A 27,070-nucleotide genomic window follows, 5' to 3' on the forward strand; every position below is an offset into this window, starting at 1 on the left:
TCGGTTTACTGTTTCAACAGTCGCTGAGATTATATTTCTTTATCAATGAAAAATAGGCTGCATTGATGAATAGCTTATGTAGCCTATAGATCAGATCCAAGGAACCAAGCGACAACAATGCCCCCACGGCTGCGGAAGGAATGATACCGGGAGTCTCAATTTTCGGGTAAAATAAAAAAGTAAGTCGAACGCCAGAGTGTATTACAAGGAGCCGTATCATTTGTGACAATGCAACACTGCACTACGCTCCGTACCTTCCGTCTCCGTAGTGTGTGAATTTACCTTTAGGCCACTGAATCTTAGGAATATGACCTTACAAAAGGATAATACTTACAATTTCAATTTGAATTTAATTTTCTAAGAGAGAAATATTTTTCCCCTCAAGGGCTTTTTGCTAGTTAGCAATAGAATGATTACAACAACCTACAGACGTGATTTAATTGGTATGATTATACACAGATCATTGATCTGGGAAACAGATTTTTGATCTGGGAAAAAAAAATTCATCCATATGTATATATTCTTATTCCATTCCTTTACTTAGATTTGTGTATATTAGTCCAATAAAATTTGATTTAATTTGATTTGGAAACAGATCTTTGACCTGGGTAACAGATCCTTGACCTGGATAACAGATCTTTGACCTGGGTAACAGATCCTTGACCTGGATAACAGATCTTTGACCTAGGTAACAGATCTTTGACCTGGGTAACAGATCTTTGAGCTGGGTAACAGATCTTCGACCTGGATAACAGATCTTTGACCTGGGTAACAGATCCTTGAGCTGGATAACAGATCTTTCACCTGGGTAACAGATCTTTGACCTGGGTAACAGATCTTTGACCTGGGTAACAGATCCTTGAGCTGGATAACAGATCTTTCACCTGGGTAACAGATCCTTGACCTGGATAACAGATCTTTGACCTGGGTAACAGGAAGTAATAGTTTAACTCTGACTATCCAACTCTTGACAATAAAAAAAGGGAAACATTTTTGTTCAGAAAACCTTTAATTGTAATTAGAATTACTTATAATGACATATTTCAATAAATATTTAGTTATATACATTTACAGCAGAAATTGTACATTCCTTTTTTCTTCAAATTGCTCACATTTTTGTACAAGCCAAAAATATCTGCCATTGTAATTATATTCATGCAAAATATTCAGTGTTTTCACATTTTAATGAAAAATAAAAAGGATTTGCTGAACTTTTTTCCTTCTTCTGAAGTGCACTCTTGGATTATTATGATAACTGTAATTAGCAAATTAAGATGTGCACTTTGTGCCAATACACAATATTTAAGCAAGTAAAACAAAATTAAGGCCATTCCAACTTGTGCTAAAAAATAATAAAAATACCTAAATAAAAAAGTTTCAATTTTTGTGTACAGTTCAGTTCATGACTGGTTATTTCTGTCCATCTCTATCACTGGTTGGTGAGTGCGTCACCATAACCAGGGCATCTGATATATAAAAAATACAATAAACAGAATCAAACAGCTGTTGTTATCAGCAATTACTAACAAATCATAACATGCTAGTTGAATTTCATACTTTTAAAATGTTCATATTGCACTGTCCTATATGCCAAATATTATATGAACTTCCTTCATTGTCAATAATATTTGACATTATGATAGGTCAGGTTGATATGAAGGGTAGGAAGTCCAGCTGTCCAATGGAGGTTTCCCCATCACTGGACATTCTAACCACTTCCATACTTTGAACATTGATCTGCTGAGCAATTAAGTTAAACATACAATTCTTGTTCTAGAATGTGTCAGTGTTCTAGAATACGTTAGACCTTGTTGAAGTTGTCTATTCAGAGCAGTAAGTGTCATTTCCATCTGGAATAACATAATAAACAAAGTAAGCCTTGTCCGAGCCCCTGCCCCTTGTCCCGTAGGGCAGGAGCCTATCAGGGTCAGGGTAAATTCCAGAAATTCAATTCCAATTCAATTCCTTCTTCCTATTCATTTCCCATGTATTCAATTCAAATTCCAGGACAAGCCTCAATTGAATTAAAATTCAATTTAAATTGGAATTGACCCCAACCCTGGAGCCTATCTCCTGTTTCTGTAGCATGAGGCAGCTTGATGTACAAGTACACGCCCTGGACAGGTCACTAGTAATAATGCACCTTAATAAGCAATTGGTTACAATAAATCCATATAGCATTTTCCCAAGTGCAGTGATCGTTCACATGGTCAGGGCAGAGTTCAATCCATGACTATTGAATGGATAAGTGAATATCATGGTGGTTGATTGGAGGTATATGATATGATTAGTTGCTAGTTTGTTGCATATTCAACACTGGATAACATTTTATTTAATGGATAGTTTTGTCTGAGGAAGTCAAAACTGAGGAAAGATTCATGGTCAAAATCTGTGCTGAAATATTGTGGCCTACAAATAACTATCAAATGTTTTGTCACTTTCAAAACATATTGATTACTGTGCTGATGTTTTACATGGCCAATACGTTTTAACTCCCTTTTAGCAATTCACTTTTATAAATGCAGTTTTGGGTAAAGCATAACATTATACATGTTGAAAGTTAATTTGCTGGGATAAAAATAATACTAATAGAAAAACATAGCCCTTCAAATCAATTTACCCATCGACCGTGTCTGTTGAAAACACACCAATATGTTTTTGACAAATACTGCCTTGAAGGTAATATGAATTACCGGAAGATAATATATATTTTAAGAAATAGTTGACCGAAATGTTAAATATTGTGCAAGTCCATCAAGCCTTAAACATCAAACCACCTCAAACTATCATTAACACATGCTGAAATCTATGACCTGTTAAAGTAACGGATTACACTTTTCAAGAAGAAAAAAAAACAGGGATGAAGAAGCTGAAAAAGTTTCATATCAAAATATATTATATTGTTAATTGAATAGCATCATATTACCACAAAAATAAATGGAAGCACTTTATCCACACACTGGAAAGTCAATGGAAAGAACTGAATCAATTTAAGTTACGACAATAAAACCAAAATAATATCCTGAACCAGTGCATAATATCTTTTGCAAAGGTGTTCTGGCATCTTTCCCCTTATGTCATCATATTCAAAACCGAACCAGGAAGGCAATGATCGTAGGTTAACAAAATACTTATTTGGTTTGGAATAAAAACCAAGTAGAGGAAAATAACATTTGGCAATGAATTTAAATGTAAAAAACTCACTCGACAAGTGTTTATTTCCACTGTGTCCGAGTCTCCCATCCATGACAATGTCTCGCAGGCCATATTTCCTGTGGTAGCAGTAGTGTAGTTTTTATTTCTGGGGCTTGGTGACTTTAGCACTTTAGGCTAGCTAAACAATGTACCAGAGGTGGGCCTACAGAGAGCAAAATGTCTTAAATATGCAATATGAAAAGCCACTGTAGCTTGGCCTGCTTGTAGTTGAATGTGAATGAGTTTAGAATGATGGGCCTAGGAGGAGGGTGAAAAGTTTACATTATGCTTGGGGATGTAGATATGAAGGCCTTGTGTGTGTACGTACGTACGTATGTACGTATGTACGTATGTACGTATGTACGTATGTATGTATGTATGTATGTATGTCCACCATTGGAAATAGGAGCACTGTGATTTGTGATGTCTGAGATTAAAAGCCTTGATGTCACACAAGTTCAAACAGATTCATGATAATGTTTTGTAAATGTTAAAGCTAATAAAAAAATAATTGCATATATTAATTATTGCATAGAAAAGCTTGGTGAGAAGTAATGGATTTCAGTATCTTAAATCAAGCCTCTGACTAGTTGAATAAATGAATCAGTTACACGGAATCCTGTAGTAGTGTGAACTATAACATGTACTGGATGGTACACCAATGAGAACATTGTGTTAATCATTGCTGTTAAAGTAGCAAACTTTTTTCCATGATTTTGAGTGAATATCTTTAGACATATTTTGTAAATGATTATAATAACACATGTTTTTTTAGCTACATTATTAATGTGTGTAAATGTATCAATGGTAATAATTGTTAAGGTACAGTAGGTGTTTTCTTGTTAAATCTTAACTCACTACATTTTTCTTCCATCGCCTGCCGGGTATCTTACTGTACCTGGGCAATAAGCAATAAGCTATGAAAAGAACTAAACAAATGTTAACAGTATAGCTTCAATGAAATGAGTAGGAAGATTCAGGATTTTTGAAATTGCTTTTTCACTGTAGATTTACTTTTAATTAATCATATTTTGATTGAAGTACCAAATCCTTAAAATAACACATGAATAAATAAATAAAGGAATGCAACAATGACGATATGTGAATGATGGCAAATGTCCCTTTAGAATTAGACGTTAGAGTTCCCAAGAAGAGCTTGAGCTGATTACAGCAACATGATGTATACTGGGTACGTTCATTAAAAAACGATATGCAATTAAGAAATAAAGTTAAGGACAGATAGAGGAACACGTTGACCACAGCGGTTAGAAACAATAGAATATTATTTTGACCCCCCCCCACTCATCAAGTTTCCTTCATATAGTTGATAGAAGCATCAACCACATCTCAGTTTCTGTTGAGGGCTCAGGGAGCGTTGACAAGTGCTTGCAACACACATTGAAGCTAATTGAGATATATAGGACATATGATCCTTGCATCACTTTATTCATGGAAGCACTAAATCATCTTAGAATCCTTTAAAATCCATCCCTCGTGTTCCATCCAGACGCCTGCCTTTCGAAGAAATAACAGTTTTTAAATGTATAATAGATATATTAATATATTACAGTGCTGTATGTTTCACCAAATTCTTCTTCTTTATAATGCAGTATTTGTCTTCTTCGAGTTGCGAAAAAAAACGAACACTTCTTAGAAGAGAATCTCTCGCTCTTTCTTTTTAAATTCCCAGTTATCATAAATTCCAAAGTTCTTGGATGTATCGGTAAAAGTCGTAATATTTACTTCTTTATCGTTTTGTAAATATATTGCCACATTCAGATATCATGCATTTTACTGCATTGCTATTGCACTGGTCCGGATTATTAGGGAGAAAAGAGGGAGGGAAAGAAAATAAAATAACAAATATTGATAAATGACCTTTGCCAAGGCGATAGCCACCAAAAGCAAGTGAGCAAGTGAAGAGCGAGGAGTATTGGGGTTGGGAGCAGGATGGCGTGGTATTGAACTCTCTCTCTTCCCTTGCTTACGTCATCTGGTGTACATCCGTGCTTCGGATGATCTTGTATACGAGCCAGTAGAAAATATTAAAAATGAGGAAGACCAGCGGGAAAGCCACGCGAGAGACCGTGTCGATCCTCTTCGCGCGGCCGATGAAGAGCTTGCGCATCTCTTCCACCGTTTTCTCCTGAGGGCCGGCAGTGGCGGTCGGTGCGTTGTTGTTGTTCCCTTTGATGGCCATGCCATCTTTGGCCTGCAGGCAGGCTGGGCCCATGCCATAGGCAGTGAAGCTGAACCGGCCCTCACCACCCTCATCTTCCTGTAACACAGCCCAATATTCATTCTGTTAGGAATCAAAAAATCCATTACACATTTGATATCCATGCCTGCTCTCTCTTTGTATACAGTATCTCTTAAAGGCCCACCCCTTAAGTTGTAATAACATATGACTTTGAAAATCATATTGGGCCTTCAAGGAAAGGGCTCTTAACAGACTTAAATCATAGTGGGCCTTCAAGGAAAGGGCTCTTAACAGAATTAAATCATAGTGGAACTTCAAGGAAAGGGCTCTTAACAGAATTAAATCATAGTGGGCCTTCAAGGAAAGGGCTCTTAACAGAATTAAATCATAGTGGGCCTTCAAGGAAAGGGCTCTTAACAGACTTAAATCATAGTGGACCTTCAAGGAAAGGGCTCTTAACAGAATTAAATCATAGTGGACCTTCAAGGAAAGGGCTCTTAACAGAATTAAATCATAGTGGACCTTCAAGGAAAGGGCTCTTAACAGAATTAAATCATAGTGGACCTTCAATAAAAAGGCTCTTAACAGACTTAAATCATAGTGGGCCTTCAAGGAAAGGGCTCTTAACATAATTAAATCATAGTGGACCTTCAAGGAAAAGGCTCTTAACAGACTTCGTAATTTGAAAACACATAAAATGGCTGAGAAAATCACAGTGGGCCTTTAAGTAAAGCAGAGACATATTAATGAACATAATGAGGCATATCATGTTGAGCATTAAATGTCAAAGTCCAACATGATTCACAGCATACTATCTCATTAACCATTCATATGCATTGTGATGAATATGGATTGCATGAGTGGATAATTCACAGTTTAGCTATGTCATCACTCAAAGTTATGAGGCAAGGTTAGCACGTTATAAAGGACATGTTATCTCGATATCATAAGTACGTAACCTACCGGTCAAAAGAACACCTACTCATTCAAGGGTTTTTCTTTCTTTTTTACTATTTTCTACATTGTAGAATAATAGTGAAGACATCAAAACTATGAAATTACACATATGGAATCATGTAGTAACCGAAAAAGTCTTAAACAAAATCAAAATATATTTTATATTTGAGATTCTTCAAATAGCCACCCTTTGCCATGATGACAGCTTTGCACACTCTTGGAATGCATTTCAATTAACAGGTGTGCCTTGTTCAAAGTTAATTTGTGGAATTTCTTTCCTTCTTAATGTGTTTGAGCCAATCAGTTGTGTTGTGACAAGGTAGGGGTTGTATACAGAAGATAGACCATATTATGACAAGAACAGCTCAAATAAGCAAAGAGAAACGTCAGTCTATCATTACTTTAAGACATGAAGGTCAGTCAATATCAATACGGAACATTTCAAGAACTTTAAAAGCTCCTTCAAGTGCCGTCGCAAAAACCATCAAGCGCTATGATGAAACTGGCTCTCATGAGGACCGTGACAGGAAAGGAAGACCCAGAGTTACCTCTGCTGCAGAGGATAAATTAATTAGTTACCAGCCTCAGAAATTGCAGGCCAAAAAATGCTTCACAGAGTTCAAGTAACAGACACATCTCAACATCAACTGTTCAGAGGAGACTGTGTGAATCAGGTCTTCATGGTCGAATTGCTGCAAAGAAACCACTACTAAAGGACACCAATAAGAAGAAGAGACTTGCTTGGGCCAAGAAACATGAGCAATGGACATTAGACTGGTGGAAATCTGTCCTTTGGTCTAGAGTCCAAATTGGAGAATTTTGGTTCCAACCGCCGTGTCTTTGTGAGACGAGGTGTGGGTGAACGTATGATCTACGCATGTGTATTTCCCACCATAAAGCATGGAGGAGGAGGTGTGATGATGTAGGGGTGCTTTGCTGGTGACACTGTCTGTGATTTATTTAGAATTAAAGGCACACTTAACCAGTATGGCTACCACAGCATTCTGCAGCGATACGTCATCCCATCTGGTTTGGGCTTAGTGGGACTATCATGTGTTTTTCAACAGGACAATTACCCAACACACCTCCAGGCTGTGTAAGGGCTATTTTACCAAGAAGGAGAGTGATGGAGTACTGCATCAGATGACCTGGCCTCCACAATCACCAGACCTCAACCAAATTGAGATGTTTGGGATGAGTCGGACCACAGAGCAAAGAAAAAACGCAGCCAACAAGTGCTCAGCATATGTGGGAACTCCTTCAAGACTGTTGAAAAAGCATTCCAGGTGAAGCTGGTTGAGAGAATGCCAACAGTGTGCAAAGCTGTCATCAAGGCAAAGGACCTTGGTCAAAACTTTTGACCGGTAGTGTACATAAATTGAATTTTCCTATTGACTGCGATTTCATTACAGGTAGCTGGCTAACACAATCCCTGCCTCCACAATACCTCATCACACACAAACAAACAATCAGGCTCCCTTATCTGTCTTTGCTTGGTTTTGAAAAATGTAAATGTAATCATTCAACACCTCCACTGCAAATTCAAATGGATAGGCGAACAGGCAGTGCTAAAATACAACCCTTAGTTTTCTAGGTTCCATTTTTAGACACCATATCCTCCTTCTGTCCTTGTCTTTATACCTGCTAATGTGTGTTGGGCTGAATAGAGGAACACACACACACACACACGCACACAAACACAACACAAACACACACAACACAACTCAAACACACACAACACAAACACACACACACACACACTCCTTTCTCCCCCATTTTGTATCGTCTCCTTCGCTCCAGTCTTTTCCTATAACAGCGACTGAAAGTCTAATGCTGGCTACGTTGTGCCTTTCCTTGTCCTTCAGCGACACTGGTCCACCATTTGTAAGTAATACAGATGCTCTGCCTCATTCCTCCTGCCGTATGATTAATGTGCTGGCTGGGGGACGTGACGTGGAGCCGTGAAAGGGAGGGGTGGGGCTGTGGAGGATGGCGTCCTCCCTGCGTCATTGTCTACGTCCCAAAACGGTATCCTACTCCCTACATAGTACACTATCTATGGTCAAAAGTAGCGCACTATGTAGGGAATAGGATGCCATTTGGGATGCAGATATTTTCACATTGCCCGGCCGCACCGGACCAGGCTGTCTGATTCATTACCCGGCTCCCCAATTCAACATTCTACCATTAATCCAGTAAACTGGGCAGAGACTCTTATTGTGAAGGGGAGATAAATAATGAGAGATGAATGGGGAGCTATGCCCTTTGGGTTTGTGGTGGTGAGGGAGACAATGTATGGCCTGGGATGAAAGGAGTATCAGGCTCACTCCTCCTCTCTCCTCCTCTCTCCTCCTCCCTCCTCCTCTCTTCTCCTCTCTCCTCCTCCCTCCTCCTCTCTTCTCCTCTCTCCTCCTCTCTCCTCCTCTCTCCTCCTCTCTCCTCCTCCCTCCCTCACTCCTTCTCCTCCTTCTGCATTTGCAAGTTCAGAGAGAGAGGGAGAGAGAGAGAGAGGTGACCAGTTGGTTGGTTGGTGTCTACTGAGACAGAGAGAGAAGGACCACTTGACTCCTCCATCCATCATGCTATTTGCTCATGATTGATGCTTTTACATCTCTTAGTGTGTGATTAATAGCTGAGATTAAAGGGAACAGTAAAGCCAACTAGTTGGAGGTTCCATTTTATCTTTTCTCTGAACAGTTGCCTTTGCATCGGTCGCGGTGTCATGACGCCTTGGAAAATAAAAATGCTGATTTGCATAAAGTCGTTTTGGGGAGTGTCACGACTAACTATCATCAACATCCCCTTCCAGGAGTTGGTGTCTTGCCGTTCATTTGATGATTTCCCAAAGCAATGCCAATACATGACACTTTCCCAGTCGGATTTTCGTGCCATCAAGCTTTTACTTTGAGGATAGTTAATCCTTCAGTACTAAAGGATCAGGTAATCTGAGAAGAATGTTTAGGTACTAGTAATGTTAAGGGCTGGTTTCCCGGACATAAAGTAAAATAAAATAAATACCCGGTTCTTCTTTGAACAGGGTTTTTTTTTGTCCAGAACTAGGCTTAATCTGTGTCCAGGAAACCAGCCCCAAAGGTTTTATTTTTTAATTGTTTTAACTAATGACGTGTTGGTTTCCTGTTCCCATTCAGAGTAGATGGTTGCATAAAGACTCTGGGTTAGTCTTTGTTAAAGCCCCTCCTTCCTTCAAGAAGCCATTGACCTGGAATGATTAAACACATCATGATCTGTTTCTTCCTCTCTCGCTCTCTCGCTCTCTCCCTCTCTCTCTCTCTTTCACGCTCTCTTTCTCTCTCTCTCTCGCTCTCTCTTTCTCTCGCCCTCTCTCTCTGTCTCTCTCTTTCACTCTCTGGCTCTCTCTTTCACTCTCACTCTCTCTCTCTCGCTCTTTCTTTCTCTCTCTCTTTCTCTCTCTTGCTCTCTCTCTTGCTCTCTCCGTCTCTCTCTGTCTCTCTCTTTCACTCTCTGGCTCTCTCTTTCACTCTCACTCTTTCTCTCTCTCGTTCTCTCCCTCTTGTTCTCTCCCTCTCTCTCTCTCTCTTTCACTCTCTTGCTCTCTCTCTTTCGCTGTTTCTCTCTCTTGCTCTCGCTCTCTTTCTCTCTCTCTCTCTCTCTCTCTCCATATAAGGGTGAACAGTTGATCTTAATTACACATATAGGACTAACATTAGAACACCTTTATAATACGCAATATATAGTTCAATATAGAGTTCAATATAGAGTTCAATATAGAGTTCAATATATAGTTCAATATATAGTTCAATATATAGTTCAATATATAGTTCAATATAGAGTTCAATATATAGTTCAATATACAGTTCAATATAGAGTTCAATATAGAGTTCAATATAGAGTTCAATTTTTAGTTCAATATGTAGTTCAATATATAGTTCAATATATAGTTCAATATAGAGTTCAATATAGAGTTCATTATATAGTTCAATATAGAGTTCAATATATAGTTCAATATAGAGTTCAATAAATAGTTCAATATAGAGTTCAATATATTGTTCAATATATAGCCTACTGTGAACATATCGTACATAAGTTCAATAACTTTGTTTTTGTTGTATGTATAATGTTGTACTTTGCAAAGAAACAATGAGTACACATAATTTTGCCCTGTTTTGTACTGCAGACACTGGCAGAGAGTAGCTCCACTTATTTACCTAGCTAATCCAGACTCTTATCGCCCGTTGTTCTCAGACATGGTAGTACAACCTCAGAACACATACACACATCCCTGAGACAATCCTGTGGGAATGATTCCCCTTGAACAGTAGCTAATCAGGCCTAATGAGCTGATTATCCTGGATCAATCAGGAAGTCTGGTCCTAATAAGGCCCTGTCATCGTTAGCCAGTGGAGCAGTGTATCTACAGTCTAGGGGTTACATCATGTCACCTAGTTATTAATATATCTCAGTTTGGACTACCAGCGCAGAGTGGATGGAGAAAACAGAAGACAGCTGACAGAAAGTAGCTACCATGCACTCAGCTTAGTTGTTTCCGGACCCTAATATTTTAGACTAGAGTTTAGTTTTTTTGTTGTTGCTTTTAGTGACTTCCTGGCCTGGGGGCATTGGCTGACTAGCATCACAAATGTGCCACAGACTTCTTGAGAAAACTCTGATGTGGAGTACAGTACATGACAGAATGGAAGGCATGAATTAAAGATGCACTCTCAAACTTTTGTATAATTTCAGACAGCAGTTTTGAAAGTGGTGCTAACGAGCTAAAGGTGGTCCCCGTATTTTGTGTGCTACATCATCAGATTGTGTACTACGTCATCCATTTCATATGATATGTTACTTTGCAGTTTGTAAACTATTTTACGAATCCAATTTCTCCTGTAGGTTAGGAATTCATTTGTTGTGCTTCAGATCCTGAAGGGCATCTTTAATGCATAGGCTATATGGCTGTCTACCGTAATTTCCGGACTATTGAGCGCACCTGAATATAAGCCGCACGCACTGAATTAAAAAAAAAATATTATTTTGAACATAAGTAAGCCGCACATGTCTATAAGCCGCAGGTGCCTACCGGTACATTGAAACAAATGAACTTTACACAGGCTTTAACGAAACACGGCTTGTAACAAAAATAAATAGGCTTTAACAAAACACGGCTTGTAACAAAAATAATATGCATTTCTCCGTGTCTTTGCCATGATGAGGGTGACAAAATGACTACCTGTAACGCCCTGGCCATAGAGAGGGGTTTTTTGTTCTTTATTTTGGTTAGGGCAGGGTGTTACATTGGGTGGGCGTTCTATGTTAATTTTTCTATGTTTTTGTATTTCTTTGTTTTGGGCCGTGTGTGGCTCCCAATCAGGCACAGCTGAAGTTCATTGTTGCTGATTGGGAGTCACACATAAGGAGCCTGTTTTTCCTTTGGGTTTTGTGGGGGATTGTTTTCTGTTTAGTGTAGTTCCTGACAGAACTGTTGGCTGTCGTTTCTTTTCGTGTTTTGTTATTAGTGTTCAATTCGGTCTATTAAAAGTCTCATGATGAACACATCCTCCGCTGCACCTTGGTCACCTCTTTCCTCTCACGACAGCCGTTACAGAATCCCCCACCAGAAACGGACCAGGCAGCGGAGGAAGGAGCAGCACAAGGAGGACTATAGGAAGCAGCGCGCTCGGGAAGTCATGGCATCCTGGTCGCTGGAGGTGTTGGAGTCCAGGATTGACTGGACATGGGATCAATTATTTGACCACTGCAACAACCTGCCGAGGGAGAGCGACGGACACGGGAGGCAGCCCCAATAAAAAAATTGGGGGGGGGGCACACGGGGAGATTGGCGGAGTCAGGCGGTAGACCTGAGCCAACTCCCCGTGCTTACCGGAAGCAGCGTGGTACTGGTAAGGCACCGTGTTATGCTGTGGAGTGCACGGTGTCCCCAGTACGCGTTCAAAGCCCGGTGCGCTACATACCAGCCCCCCGCAAGTGCCATGCGAGGGCAGGCATCGAGCCAGGACGGGTTGTGCCAGCTCAGCACGTCTGGTCTCCAGTGCGCCTTTTCGGGCCAGGGTATCCTGCAACCGGCTCTGCGCACTGTGTCTCCAGGGCGCTGGGAGGGTCCAGTTCGCCCAATGCCTGCTCTCCGCCCGTGCCGGGCCAAAGTGGGCATTCAGCCTGGAGTATGGGTAAAGAGCATAAAGTCTAGAACTCCAGTGCTCCCCCACAGCCCGGTTTATCCTGTGCCTCCTCCTCGGACCAGGCCTCCAGTGGATCTCTCCAGCCTGGTCTGTCCTGTGCCACCTCCCAGGACTAGGCCTCCAGTGGGTCTCCCCATCCTGGTCCGTCCTGTGCCACCTCCCAGGACTAGGCCTCCAGTGGGTCTCCCCATCCTGGTTAAGCCTGTGCTTCCTCCTCGGACCAGGCCTCCAGTGGGTCTCCCCATCCTGGTCTGTCCTGTGCCGCCTCCTAGGACTAGGCCTCCAGTGGGTCTCGCCAGTCCAGAGCCGCCAGAGCTGCCCGCCAGTCCGGAGCCGCCAGAGCCGCCCGCCAGTCAGGAGCCGCCAGAGCCGCCCGCCAGTCAGGAGCCGCCAGAGCCGCCCGCCTGTCCGGAGCCGCCAGAGCCGCCCGCCTGTCCGGAGCCGCCAGAGCCGCCCGCCTGTCGAGCCGCAGAGCGCCCGCCTGTCCGGAGCCGCCAGAGCCGCCCGCCTGTCCGGAGCCGCCAGAGCCGCCCGCCTGTCCGGAACAGCCAGAGCCGCCCGCCTGTCCGGAGCCGCCAGAGCCGCCCGCCTGTCCGGAGCCGCCAGAGCCGCCCGCCAGAGCCGCCCGCCTGTCCGGAACAGCCAGAGCCACCCGCCTGTCCGGAGCCGCCAGAGCCGCCCGCCTGTCCGGAGCAGTCAGAGCCACCCGCCTGTCCGGAGCAGTCAGAGCCGCCCGCCAGCCCGGTGAGTCCTGTGCCTGTGCCTAGGGCCAGGCCTCTTACATGTCCCCTCAGCCTGGTGAATCCTGGGTCAGTGCCGCCGGAGCCGCCAGGGACGCCCGCCAGCCAGGCGCAACCAGGGTCGCCCGCCAGCCGGGCGCAGCCATCGCTGCCCGCCAGCCGGGTGCAGTCATCACCGCCCGCCAGCCGGGCGCAACCAGGGTCGCCCGCCAGCCGGGCGCAACCATCACCGCCCGCCAGCCAGGTGCAACCAGGGTCGCCCGCCTGCCGGGCGCAGCCATCGCCGCCCACCAGCCGGGCGCAGCTATCACCGCCCGCCAGCCGGGCGCAGTCAGGGTCGCCCACCAGACCTTCGGCGCGGCCAGGTGCGCCACCTAAGAGGGCGACGCCGAGGGTGGAGCAGAGACCACGTCCCGCACCTGAGCCGCCGCCGTAAGAAGGCCCACCCGGACCCTCCCCTTCAGTGTCAGGTTTTGCGGCCGGAGTCCGCACCCCGGGGGGGGTACTGTAATGCCCTGGCCATAGAGAGGGTTTTTTTGTTCTTCTTTTTGTTCTCCAGGGTGTTACATTGGGTGGGCATTCTATGTTAATTTTTCTATGTTTTTGTATTTCTTTGTTTTGGGCCGCGTGTGGCTCCCAATCAGGCACAGCTGAAGTTCATTGTTGCTGATTGGAAGTCACACATAAGGAGCCTGTTTTTCCTTTGGGTTTTGTGGGGGATTGTTTTCTGTTTAGTGTAGTTCCTGACAGAACTGTTGGCTGTCGTTTCTTTTCGTGTTTTGTTATTAGTGTTCAATTCGGTCTATTAAAAGTCTCATGATGAACACATCCTCCGCTGCACCTTGGTCTCCTCTTTCCTCTCACGACAGCCGTTACACTACCGTAATCAGAATTAATGGAAGTTTGAGAGTGCTCGATTTAATCTAAACAGTAAACAAAAAAGTTGTTTGACCTTAACCCGTTCGGCAATTTCATTGGTCTAATGAAAGCTTCATGCCGCCAAAAAACAGAGTACGTCACAGAATGTGTTTTTTAGGAGAAAAAAAAATTTTAAGCGGGAAAAATCCATATATTAGCCGCATCATTGTTTAAGCCGCGAGGTTCAAAGCTTGGGAAAAAAATTGCAGCTTATAGTCCGGAAATTACGGTATATTGTGGTTGGTATGGCTACTTAAATCAATTATTGTTATTGATTCTGCAATTGGTTTAATTCCATTCTTTATACAATGCTTAAAGGAGACACCATTGATATCCTGTATTCTGCAGTTGGGACAAGTTTTAATCAAGTCAATATAATCATGTTAATTCCCAAGGCCTTTCTTAGTCTTGAGAGGAGCTTGTCAAATTTATATGCAGTTTGATATTATTTTTGTTTCAATGCTAGTGGACAATATTGGCAGGCTGCTGTTCTTTCATAATCTTTGCTAATTCCTAAGGCCTTTCTCTCTTTCTTTCAGTCTTGAGAGGAGCTTGTCGTGTGTGTGTGTGTGTGTGTGTGTGTGTGTGTGTGTGTCAAGTCGAGTGGGCCGCTGCGGGACAGTCAGTCTATCCTTCAAGGACAAAATGGTCTACCTATCACTATTGATCTGCCTTCTGCAGTTACACCATCTGTCCAGAAGGGGGAGACCTCAATCTGTGACCTTCACACAGATGTACACACACACGCAAGCACACACACACACACACACACACACACACACACACACACACACACACACACACACACACACACACACACACACACACACACACACACACACACACACACACACACACACACACACAGGAAAGGCTGCTGTGTTCGGTTGTAGATTTCCCCCTCATTGTCTTTCTAATCAACGACCGTCTGTTTTCAACCAGGTCAGATAGTAGCTGATGGGAACTCTCTAGGTTATCAGTGACAATCATCGATCAATTAAACACCAACAGAGACACAACACGATTTCCACTGCGGCTGTTGAAGATTGGGCCTGGAGCAGTGTGTGTGTGTGTGTGTGTGTGTGTGTGTGTGTGTGTGTGTGTGTGTGTGTGTGTGTGTGTGTGTGAGCGCACTATGCATCCCCATCCTCAGCCCCGGCCAGAACCAGAGAGGTTGTTTTATTGTGCCGAGGCTAGAAGTGACAGGTTCCTCCTTCCACACTGCAGAGAGGAGCAGTCCTCTGGGATGAACTGGCTGAAGTAGGCTGAACTTTAGAAGGTTGAACTGGCTGAATGATAGCCTTTAGAAGGTTGAACTGGCTGAATGATAGCCTTTAGAAGGAGGTAATGGCTGAATGATAGCCTTTAGAAGGTTGAACTGGCTGGATGATAGCATTTAGAAGGTTGAACTGGCTGGATGATAGCCTTTTGAAGGTTGAACTGGCTGAATGATAGCCTTTAGAAGGCTGAACTGGCTGAATGATAGCCTTTAGAAGGATGAACTGGCTGAATGATAGCCTTTAGAAGGTTGAACTGGTTGAATGATAGCCTTTAGAAGGTTGAACTGGCTGAATGATAGCCGTTAGAAGGCTGAACTGGCTGAATGATAGCCTTTAGAAGGATGAACTGGCTGAATGATAGCCTTTAGAAGGTTGAACTGGTTGAATGATAGCCTTTAGAAGGCTGAACTGGCTGAATGATAGCCTTTAGAAGGTTGAACTGGCTGAATGACAGCCTTTAGAAGGAGGTAATGGCTGAATGATAGCCTTTAGAAGGTTGAACTGGCTGAATGATAGCCTTTAGAAGGAGGTAATGGCTGAATGATAGCCTTTAGAAGGTTGGACTGGCTGAATGATAACCTTTAGAAGGCTGAACTGGCTGAATGATAGCCTTTAGAAGGCTGAACTGGCTGAATGATAGCCTTTAGAAGGCTGAACTGGCTGAATGATAGTCTTTAGAAGGCTGAACTGGCTGAATGATAGCTTTTAGAAGGAGGTAATGGCTGAATGATAGCCTTTAGAATGTTGAACTGGCTGAATGATAGCCTTTAGAAGGAGGTAATGGCTGAATGATAGCCTTTAGAAGGTTGAACTGGCTGAATGATAGCCTTTAGAAGGCTGACCTGGCTGAATGATAGCCTTTAGAAGGTTGAACTGGCTGAATGACAGCCTTCAGAAGGTTGACCTGGCTGAATGATCGCCTTTCGAAGGAGGTAATGGAGGGCTTTGACCTGGCCCTGAATGAATCACATTTCAAAATATATCTACATAAAGGCCTAGTCACGGGATATTTGGTAATAATTACATAAAACAATGTCATGATATTAACATAATATGACAATATTATTAACTGCAATACTATATAATAATACTAAATAATAATTTGGTGGGTGCTTATATTTGTCCTATTTTGTATAATATTGTTAACTGCAATACTATACAGGCCTAACGCCACTCAAACAAGCATTTTCTGTTAGCATTTTCTATAAAACGCAGCAGAAAAATGCATGACTTGTATTTCACATACTACAGTAGACTACATGTTGACATCACCCAACCGGAATTTCCTGAACTCATACCGTGTAAAAGGCTGGATGAAGATCTGGGTCATTCCTGCCAAACATTGGGATTTACAGACTACCAGCTATCATCTCTTGTAGAGGTTAGAGTACTAAGCACTATATGGTACTCAGCGCGTACGTCCCAAATGGCACCATATTCCCTGTATAGTGCACTACTTTTGAGCAGAGCGCTACGGCACCCTATTCCCTGTATAGTGCACTACTTTTGACCAGAGCCCTATGGCACCCTATTCCCTGTGTATAGTGCACTACTTTTGTCCAGAGCCCTATGGCACCCTATTCCCTGTATAGTGCACTACTTTTGACCAGAGCTCTATGGTTGCCATTAGGGATGTGGCTAGCTTCTCGATTTACCTGAGAGAGACTAGTGCTCCAGGGAACAGTAGACTAATCTACCCTCACTGAGTACATACCCTCCTTTCAGGGATTATAGATTAGAACAATAATACTGAGGATTTATTTTCTGATTTTTTTTACTCTCTTTTGAATGACTGAATGGATTCACATTCCCTGGACGTAGAATGTGGCTGTAGCCTCCTGCCTGCCTGTCTGCCAGGTCAAGGCGCATGGAATGAAAAGGAGTTTATGGAATATTTATGTCTAACTCCTTCTAGGGTTTTCTGTGTTTTCTCTCTTTTCCCTCCTCTTCCTCCTCCTCCTCCTCCTCCACCTCTCCTCCTCCTCCTCCACCTCCTCCTCATCCTCCACCACCTCCTCCTCCTCCTAAACCTCCTCATCCTCCACCACCTCCTCCTCCTCCTCCTCCACCTCCTCCACCCCCTCCTCCACCTTCTCCTCCTCCTCCTCTTCCTCCTCCACCTCCTGCGGCTCTCACCTGTCACCTCCTCAGACTTCTATATTCCCCCCACAAGGCTGACAGGTTTACTTCTTATTAAATCACATGGTCTTGGATTTAATCAATTAATCTGGACACATAAAATGTATTGATTAAATGCTAAGAATAATAACCATTTGAATTCCTCCATCTAGCTACACCTCAGAGAAATTAGATGAGTGACGCAGAGAAAGAGTCCCTTAGCTGGATCAGAGTTTTAGGAAGAGATGGAGCAACATGATCTATGGTAGATAGATACTACTAAATGAGTTATACGTTGATAGCTGTATTTGATATTCAGTCATCAAGACATCAATATCACAAACACCATCAGATATACGACAGCGATGGAGTTTCAAAAAAAGAATCTGAGAGAGAGTGTAGCGATGGGGTATTCAATTTCAATCTACTTGTTGTACAGCCTGATCCCAGATCTGTTTGTGCTGTCTTGCCAACTGCTTTGGTCAATGTGCATGACAAACTAGGTATGATAATGACCACATGAGTTTGATATAGAGTAAAACAGATCTGGGACCAGGCTACTTGTTTAACTGACTTTGATACGAGGATAACAGGCACCACCCATTGGGAATGTTGTAATGCAGTGGCCTTTAAGCCCAACAGTTAAAACCTGGTGTCCTCCTGGGCCTGTTAGACGATAGATTATGTCAGACTACGTTAAGGCATGTGGGAATAATTCCATTGTTGTGAATCTGATACATACAGTAGCTTATTCTTCTGTTTGGGCTTTGTCCATGGATGTGTCCCAAATGGCATGCTCTTCTTCCCTTTATAGTGCACTACTTTTGACCAGAGCCCTATAGACCCTGGTTAAAAGTAGTGCACTATATAGGGACTAGGGCGCCATTTGGGATGCAATCTAAGGGCTTTAAGGATTCTCAATACTCCCCCAGCATTACATATGAACTGTTGTGTACTTGTAGAGAATATGAGAAACCAAAAATCTAAATATTTAACTGAGCCTGGCTCTGGTCTGAGAGGAGGGGGGAGGAGATAGGAAGTGTTCCTGTGAAAAGTGTTTGTCTAGACGATGATTAGATCATAAAAAGTGAATCCTAATAATAATTTTAAAAAGCAGTTAATTGACCTTCATGTGTCGCCTCCTTCTCCTGAAGCGCAGCAGTTCCTTGTGTTGCCGAGCGATGAAGTTCACAGCAGCGTACTCAAGCAGGGCCGAGAAGACAAACAGGAGGCACACGGCCATCCAGATGTCAATGGCTTTCACATACGACACCTGTGAGTGGGCAGGAGGACACGGTGGTAAGTAGGAGGACAACAACAACAAAAACAAGAATAGAAACAAGAAAAACAACAGCACCAACAACAACACCAACAACACCACCCACTCCACCAACACCACCAACAACACCAACACCAACACCACCAACAACACCAACACCAACACCAACAACACCATCACCAACACCAACAACAACAAAAACACTAACACCAACAACTCCAACACCAACACCAACAACTCCAACACCAACAACTCCAACACCAACAACAACAACAACAATAACACCAACAACTCCAACACCAACAACAACAACAACAACAACAACAATAACACCAACAACTCCAACACCAACAACAACAGAAGGTGACTTTTTTAACTGGATTCTGTAGACTATTCAAATGAAACTGACCTTGGTACCATCTATATATGTATCTGTATCTAATGATCCTGTGATGTCTGCTACAAAGACAACATTTATCTTCTAACTCTGAGAACTGTCCAGTACACAGTGGTCTGCATGGTCAGTTGGCTTGGCAGGACTCTGCTCTGCCTGGGCAGTGAGATAGAGTGAGGCATGGAAACCACATCTTTGGCCTGGAAATTGGGCTAAAGCTAGACTGGGTTGGCTTGTCAGTTCAGCTGAAGCTCACTGTATTTGACAAGTCAGTGACCAAGTGGCCCTGGAATGCAGCTTAGGTGGCATTACAGAATGCATGGTTCACAAGACATTGTTCAAATGATAAGAAGGCAGCAGCCCGAGACAGACAGAGGCAGACTACTGTTTTACTGTTTTCTGGTGTTGTTGGATTGTGGGATTTCTATTTCTCCACTCCAGATCAGATATTTTGATGTGTTTTTTTAGTTTTACAGCACTTAGATCACTTAAAGTGGTGAAATGTATTTATATGCTGGACATTTTCTTCACCTATTTGTATTGAAAGTAGAGCACTACAACAAGGGGATAGATAATAATGACAGCAAAAAGTCACTTTTCTGTGGTGGCTATTTGTTGAGTAATGACACAGTAAAGGGTGACTTTCAAAATGGCCATCTATCCTCTCCTTTCCTCCCTGTCACCAATGCACCAAGTCAGTGAGGCGTGGAAGAGGGAGAGCAGTCTGTGCTGTGTGCACCTACGCTCAGCTGTGCTGTGTGATCATTATTGTGACAGCTGAACTGCATAGAAATCACGGTTCACTTGTTCAATTTTCCAGTGAACATGAATCACCTAATGTCAACAAGCAAAATGGGAGGATACTTTTCCAGGACATAATTATAAAATCCTAGTCCCTCACGCAATGTCCCTCTTCCTTTTTAATCTGAATCTTTAAAAAGGCATTTTTTTCCTCATGTTGAGTTAGTTTTACCATCTAGGACAATAGACAGTGTGGTTTATAGCTCATCTAGGACAATAGACAGTGTGGTTTGTAGTTCATCTAGGACAATAGACAGTGTGGTTTGTAGTTCATCTTGGACAATAGACATTGTGGTTTGTAGTTCATCTAGGACAATAGACAGCGTGGTTTGTAGCTCATCTAGGACAACAGCTAGTGTGGTTTGTAGTTCATCTAGGACAATAGACAGCGTGGTTTGTAGCTCATCTAGGACAACAGCTAGTGTGGTTTGTAGTTCATCTAGGACAATAGACAGCGTGGTTTGTAGCTCATCTAGGACAATAGACATTGTGGTTTGTAGTTCATCTAGGACAATAGACAGTGTGGTTTGTAGTTCATCTAGGACAATAGACAGTGTGGTTTGTAGTTCATCTAGGACAATTGACAGTGTGGTTTGTAGTTCATCTAGGACAATAGACAGTGTGGTTTGTAGTTCAACTAGGACAATAGACAGTGTGGTTTGTAGTTCATCTAGGACAATAGACAGTGTGGTTTGTAGTTCATCTAGGACAATAGACAGTGTGGTTTATAGTTCATCTAGGACAATAGACAGTGTGGTTTGTAGTTCATCTAGGACAATAGACAGTGTGGTTTGTAGTTCATCTAGGACAATAGACAGTGTGGTTTGTAGCTCATCTAGGACAATAGACAGTGTGGTTTGTAGTTCATCTAGGACAATAGACAGTGTGGTTTGTAGCTCATCTAGGACAATAGACAGTGTGGTTTGTTGTTCATCTAGGACAATAGACAGTGTGGTTTATAGCTCATCTAGGACAATAGACAGTGTGGTTTGTAGCTCATCTAGGACAATAGACAGTGTGGTTTGTAGTTCATCTAGGACAATAGATAGTGTGGTTTGTTGTTCATCTAGGACAATAGACAGTGTGGTTTGTTGTTCATCTAGGACAATAGACAGTGTGGTTTGTAGTTCATCTAGGACAATAGAAAGTGTGGTTTGTAGTTCATCTAGGACAATAGACAGTGTGGTTTGTAGTTCATCTAGGACAATAGACTGTGTGGTTTATAGTTCATCTAGGGCAATAGACAGTGTGGTTTGTAGTTCATCTAGGACAATAGACAGTGTGGTTTGTAGTTCATCTAGGACAATAGCCAGTGTGGTTTGTAGTTCATCTAGGACAATAGACAGCGTGGTTTGTAGTTCATCTAGGACAATAGACATTGTGGTTTGTAGTTCATCTAGGACAATAGACAGTGTGGTTTGTAGTTCATCTAGGACAATAGACAGTGTGGTTTGTAGTTCATCTAGGACAATAGACAGTGTGGTTTGTAGCTCATCTAGGACAATAGACAGTGTGGTTTGTAGTTCATCTAGGACAATAGGCAGTATGGTTTGTAGCTCATCTAGGACAATAGACAGTGTGGTTTGTTGTTCATCTAGGACAATAGACAGTGTGGATTATAGCTCATCTAGGACAATAGACAGTGTGGTTTGTAGTTCATCTAGGACAATAGATAGTGTGGTTTGTAGTTCATCTAGGACAATAGACAGTGTGGTTTGTAGTTCATCTAGGACAATAGACAGTGTGGTTTATAGTTCATCTAGGACAATAGACAGTGTGGTTTGTAGTTCATCTAGGACAATAGACAGTGTGGTTTGTTGTTCATCTAGGACAATAGACAGTGTGGTTTGTAGTTCATCTAGGACAATAGAAAGTGTGGTTTGTAGTTCATCTAGGACAATAGACAGTGTGGTTTGTAGTTCATCTAGGACAATAGACTGTGTGGTTTATAGTTCATCTAGGGCAATAGACAGTGTGGTTTGTAGTTCATCTAGGACAATAGACAGTGTGGTTTGTAGTTCAACTAGGACAATAGCCAGTGTGGTTTGTAGTTCATCTAGGACAATAGACAGCGTGGTTTGTAGTTCATCTAGGACAATACACATTGTGGTTTGTAGTTCATCTAGGACAATAGACAGTGTGGTTTGTAGTTCATCTAGGACAATAGACAGTGTGGTTTGTAGTTCATCTAGGACAATAGACAGTGTGGTTTGTAGCTCATCTAGGACAATAGACAGTGTGGTTTGTAGTTCATCTAGGACAATAGGCAGTATGGTTTGTAGCTCATCTAGGACAATAGACAGTGTGGTTTGTTGTTCATCTAGGACAATAGACAGTGTGGATTATAGCTCATCTAGGACAATAGACAGTGTGGTTTGTAGTTCATCTAGGACAATAGATAGTGTGGTTTGTAGTTCATCTAGGACAATAGACAGTGTGGTTTGTAGTTCATCTAGGACAATAGACAGTGTGGTTTATAGTTCATCTAGGACAATAGACAGTGTGGTTTGTAGTTCATCTAGGACAATAGACAGTGTGGTTTGTAGTTCATCTAGGACAATAGACAGTGTGGTTTATAGTTCATCTAGGACAATAGACAGTGTGATTTGTAGTTCATCTAGTACAATAGACAGTGTGGTTTGTAGTTCATGTAGGACAATAGACAATGTGGTTTGTAGCTCATCTAGGACAATAGACAGTGTGGTTTGTAGCTCATCTAGGACAATAGACAGTGTGGTTTGTAGCTCATCTAGGACAATAGACAGTGTGGTTTGTAGTTCATCTAGGACAATAGACAGTGTGGTTTATAGCTCATCTAGGACAATAGACAGTGTGGTTTGTAGCTCATCTAGGACAATAGACAGTGTGGTTTGTAGCTCATCTAGGACAATAGACAGTGTGGTTTGTAGCTCATCTAGGACAATAGACAGTGTGGTTTGTAGTTCATCTAGGACAATAGACAGTGTGGTTTGTAGCTCATCTAGGACAATAGACAGTGTGGTTTGTAGTTCATCTAGGAAAATAGACAGTGTGGTTTGTAGTTCATCTAGGACAATAGACAGTGTGGTTTGTAGTTCATCTAGGACAATAGACAGTGTGGTTTGTAGGTCATCTAGGACAATAGACAGTGTGGTTTGTAGTTCATCTAGGACAATAGACAGTGTGGTTTGTAGTTCATCTAGGACAATAGACAGTGTGGTTTGTAGTTCATCTAGGACAATAGACAGTGTGGTTTGTAGTTCATCTAGGACAATAGACAGTGTGGTTTGTAGCTCATCTAGGACAATAGACAGTGTGGTTTGTAGTTCATCTAGGACAATTGACAGTGTGGTTTGTAGCTCATCTAGGACAATAGACAGTGTGGTTTGTTGTTCATCTAGGACAATAGACAGTGTGGATTATAGCTCATCTAGGACAATAGACAGTGTGGTTTTTAGCTCATCTAGGACAATAGACAGTGTGGTTTGTAGTTCATCTAGGACAATAGACAGTGTGGTTTGTAGTTCATCTTGGACAATAGACAGTGTGGTTTGTAGTTCATCTAGGACAATAGACAGTGTGGTTTGTAGCTCATGTAGGACAATAGACAGTGTGGTTTGTAGTTCATCTAGGACAATAGACAGTGTGGTTTGTAGCTCATCTAGGACAATAGACAGTGTGGTTTGTTGTTCATCTAGGAAAATAGACAGTGTGGTTTGTAGTTCATCTAGGACAATAGACAGTGTGGTTTGTAGTTCATCTAGGACAATAGACAGTGTGGTTTGTAGATCATCTAGGACAATAGACAGTGTGGTTTGTAGTTCATCTAGGACAATTGACAGTGTGGTTTGTAGTTCATCTAGGACAATAGACAGTGTGGTTTGTAGTTCAACTAGGACAATAGACAGTGTGGTTTGTAGTTCATCTAGGACAATAGACAGTGTGGTTTGTAGTTCATCTAGGACAATAGACAGTGTGGTTTGTAGTTCATCTAGGACAATAGACAGTGTGGTTTGTAGTTCATCTAGGACAATAGACAGTGTGGTTTGTAGCTCATCTAGGACAATAGACAGTGTGGTTTGTAGCTCATCAAGGACAATAGACAGTGTGGTTTGTAGTTCATCTAGGACAATAGACAGTGTGGTTTGTAGCTCATCTAGGACAATAGACAGTGTGGTTTGTTGTTCATCTAGGACAATAGACAGTGTGGTTTGTAGTTCATCTAGGACAATAGACAGTGTGGTTTGTAGTTCATCTATTACAATAGACAGTGTGGTTTGTAGTTCATCTAGGACAATAGATAGTGTGGTTTGTAGTTCATCTAGGACAATAGACAGTGTGGTTTGTAGTTCATCTAGGACAATAGACAGTGTGGTTTGTAGTTCATCTAGGACAATAGAAAGTGTGGTTTGTAGTTCATCTAGGACAATAGACAGTGTGGTTTGTAGCTCATCTACGACAATAGACAGTGTGGTTTGTAGCTCATCTAGGACAATAGACAGTGTGGTTTGTAGTTCATCTAGGACAATAGACAGTGTGGTTTGTAGCTCATCTAGGACAATAGATAGTGTGGTTTGTTGTTCATCTAGGAAAATAGACAGTGTGGTTTGTAGTTCATCTAGGACAATAGACAGTGTGGTTTGTAGTTCATCTAGGACAATAGACAGTGTGGTTTGTAGATCATCTAGGACAATAGACAGTGTGGTTTGTAGTTCATCTAGGACAATTGACAGTGTGGTTTGTAGTTCATCTAGGACAATAGACAGTGTGGTTTGTAGTTCAACTAGGACAATAGACAGTGTGGTTTGTAGTTCATCTAGGACAATAGACAGTGTGGTTTGTAGTTCATCTAGGACTATAGACAGTGTGGTTTGTAGTTCATCTAGGACAATAGACAGTGTGGTTTGTAGTTCATCTAGGACAATAGACAGTGTGGTTTGTAGCTCATCTAGGACAATAGACAGTGTGGTTTGTAGCTCATCAAGGACAATAGACAGTGTGGTTTGTAGTTCATCTAGGACAATAGACAGTGTGGTTTGTAGCTCATCTAGGACAATAGACAGTGTGGTTTGTTGTTCATCTAGGACAATAGACAGTGTGGTTTGTAGTTCATCTAGGACAATAGACAGTGTGGTTTGTAGTTCATCTATTACAATAGACAGTGTGGTTTGTAGTTCATCTAGGACAATAGATAGTGTGGTTTGTAGTTCATCTAGGACAATAGACAGTGTGGTTTGTAGTTCATCTAGGACAATAGACAGTGTGGTTTGTAGTTCATCTAGGACAATAGAAAGTGTGGTTTGTAGTTCATCTAGGACAATAGACAGTGTGGTTTGTAGCTCATCTACGACAATAGACAGTGTGGTTTGTAGCTCATCTAGGACAATAGACAGTGTGGTTTGTAGTTCATCTAGGACAATAGACAGTGTGGTTTGTAGCTCATCTAGGACAATAGATAGTGTGGTTTGTTGTTCATCTAGGACAATAGACAGTGTGGATTATAGCTCATCTAGGACAATAGACAGTGTGGTTTGTAGTTCATCTAGGACAATAGATAGTGTGGTTTGTAGTTCATCTAGGACAATAGACAGTGTGGTTTGTAGCTCATCTAGGACAATAGACAGTGTGGTTTGTTGTTCATCTAGGACAATAGACAGTGTGGTTTATAGCTCATCTAGGACAATAGACAGTGTGGTTTGTAGCTCATCTAGGACAATAGACAGTGTGGTTTGTAGTTCATCTAGGACAATAGATAGTGTGGTTTGTTGTTCATCTAGGACAATAGACAGTGTGGTTTGTTGTTCATCTAGGACAATAGACAGTGTGGTTTGTAGTTCATCTAGGACAATAGAAAGTGTGGTTTGTAGTTCATCTAGGACAATAGACAGTGTGGTTTGTAGTTCATCTAGGACAATAGACAGTGTGGTTTATAGTTCATCTAGGGCAATAGACAGTGTGGTTTGTAGTTCATCTAGGACAATAGACAGTGTGGTTTGTAGTTCATCTAGGACAATAGCCAGTGTGGTTTGTAGTTCATCTAGGACAATAGACAGCGTGGTTTGTAGTTCATCTAGGACAATAGACATTGTGGTTTGTAGTTCATCTAGGACAATAGACAGTGTGGTTTGTAGTTCATCTAGGACAATAGACAGTGTGGTTTGTAGTTCATCTAGGACAATAGACAGTGTGGTTTGTTGTTCATCTAGGACAATAGACAGTGTGGATTATAGCTCATCTAGGACAATAGACAGTGTGGTTTGTAGCTCATCTAGGACAATAGACAGTGTGGTTTGTAGCTCATCTAGGACAATAGACAGTGTGGTTTATAGCTCATCTAGGACAATAGACAGTGTGGTTTGTAGTTCATCTAGGACAATAGACAGTGTGGTTTGTAGCTCATCTAGGACAATAGACAGTGTGGTTTGTAGTTCATCTAGGACAATAGACAGTGTGGATTATAGCTCATCTAGGACAATAGACAGTGTGGTTTGTAGTTCATCTAGGACAATAGACAGTGTGGATTATAGCTCATCTAGGACAATAGACAGTGTGGTTTGTAGTTCATCTAGGACAATAGACAGTGTGGATTATAGCTCATCTAGGACAATAGACAGTGTGGTTTGTAGCTCATCTAGGACAATAGACAGTGTGGTTTGTAGCTCATCTAGGACAATAGGCAGTATGGTTTGTAGCTCATCTAGGACAATAGACAGTGTGGTTTGTTGTTCATCTAGGACAATAGACAGTGTGGATTATAGCTCATCTAGGACAATAGACAGTGTGGTTTGTAGCTCATCTAGGACAATAGACAGTGTGGTTTGTAGCTCATCTAGGACAATAGACAGTGTGGTTTATAGCTCATCTAGGACAATAGACAGTGTGGTTTGTAGTTCATCTAGGACAATAGACAGTGTGGTTTGTAGCTCATCTAGGACAATAGACAGTGTGGTTTGTTGTTCATCTAGGAAAATAGACAGTGTGGTTTGTAGTTCATCTAGGACAATAGACAGTGTGGTTTGTAGTTCATCTAGGA

General features: G+C 42.0%; 1 protein-coding gene across 3 annotated transcripts in view; it reads right to left on the reverse strand.

The window, feature by feature from the left end:
• Window positions 1–990: 990 nt before the first annotated feature.
• The window catches only part of LOC106612254 (glycine receptor, alpha 1), a 146,934-nt gene continuing 120,854 nt past the window's right edge, over window positions 991–27,070 (reverse strand). For all 3 annotated transcript variants that reach the window (XM_045724231.1, XM_045724230.1, XM_045724232.1), the window contains 2 exons: window positions 18,711–18,857; window positions 991–5,473 (listed from right to left, as the gene is read on the reverse strand). In XM_045724231.1, the coding sequence (XP_045580187.1) occupies window positions 5,180–5,473; window positions 18,711–18,857 (441 nt within the window). In that variant the 3' untranslated portion in view covers window positions 991–5,179. The remainder of the gene's footprint in view (window positions 5,474–18,710; window positions 18,858–27,070) is intronic.

Source organism: Salmo salar, chromosome ssa09 (assembly GCF_905237065.1).
Source record: "Salmo salar chromosome ssa09, Ssal_v3.1, whole genome shotgun sequence".
NCBI classification, from domain to species: domain Eukaryota; kingdom Metazoa; phylum Chordata; class Actinopteri; order Salmoniformes; family Salmonidae; genus Salmo; species Salmo salar.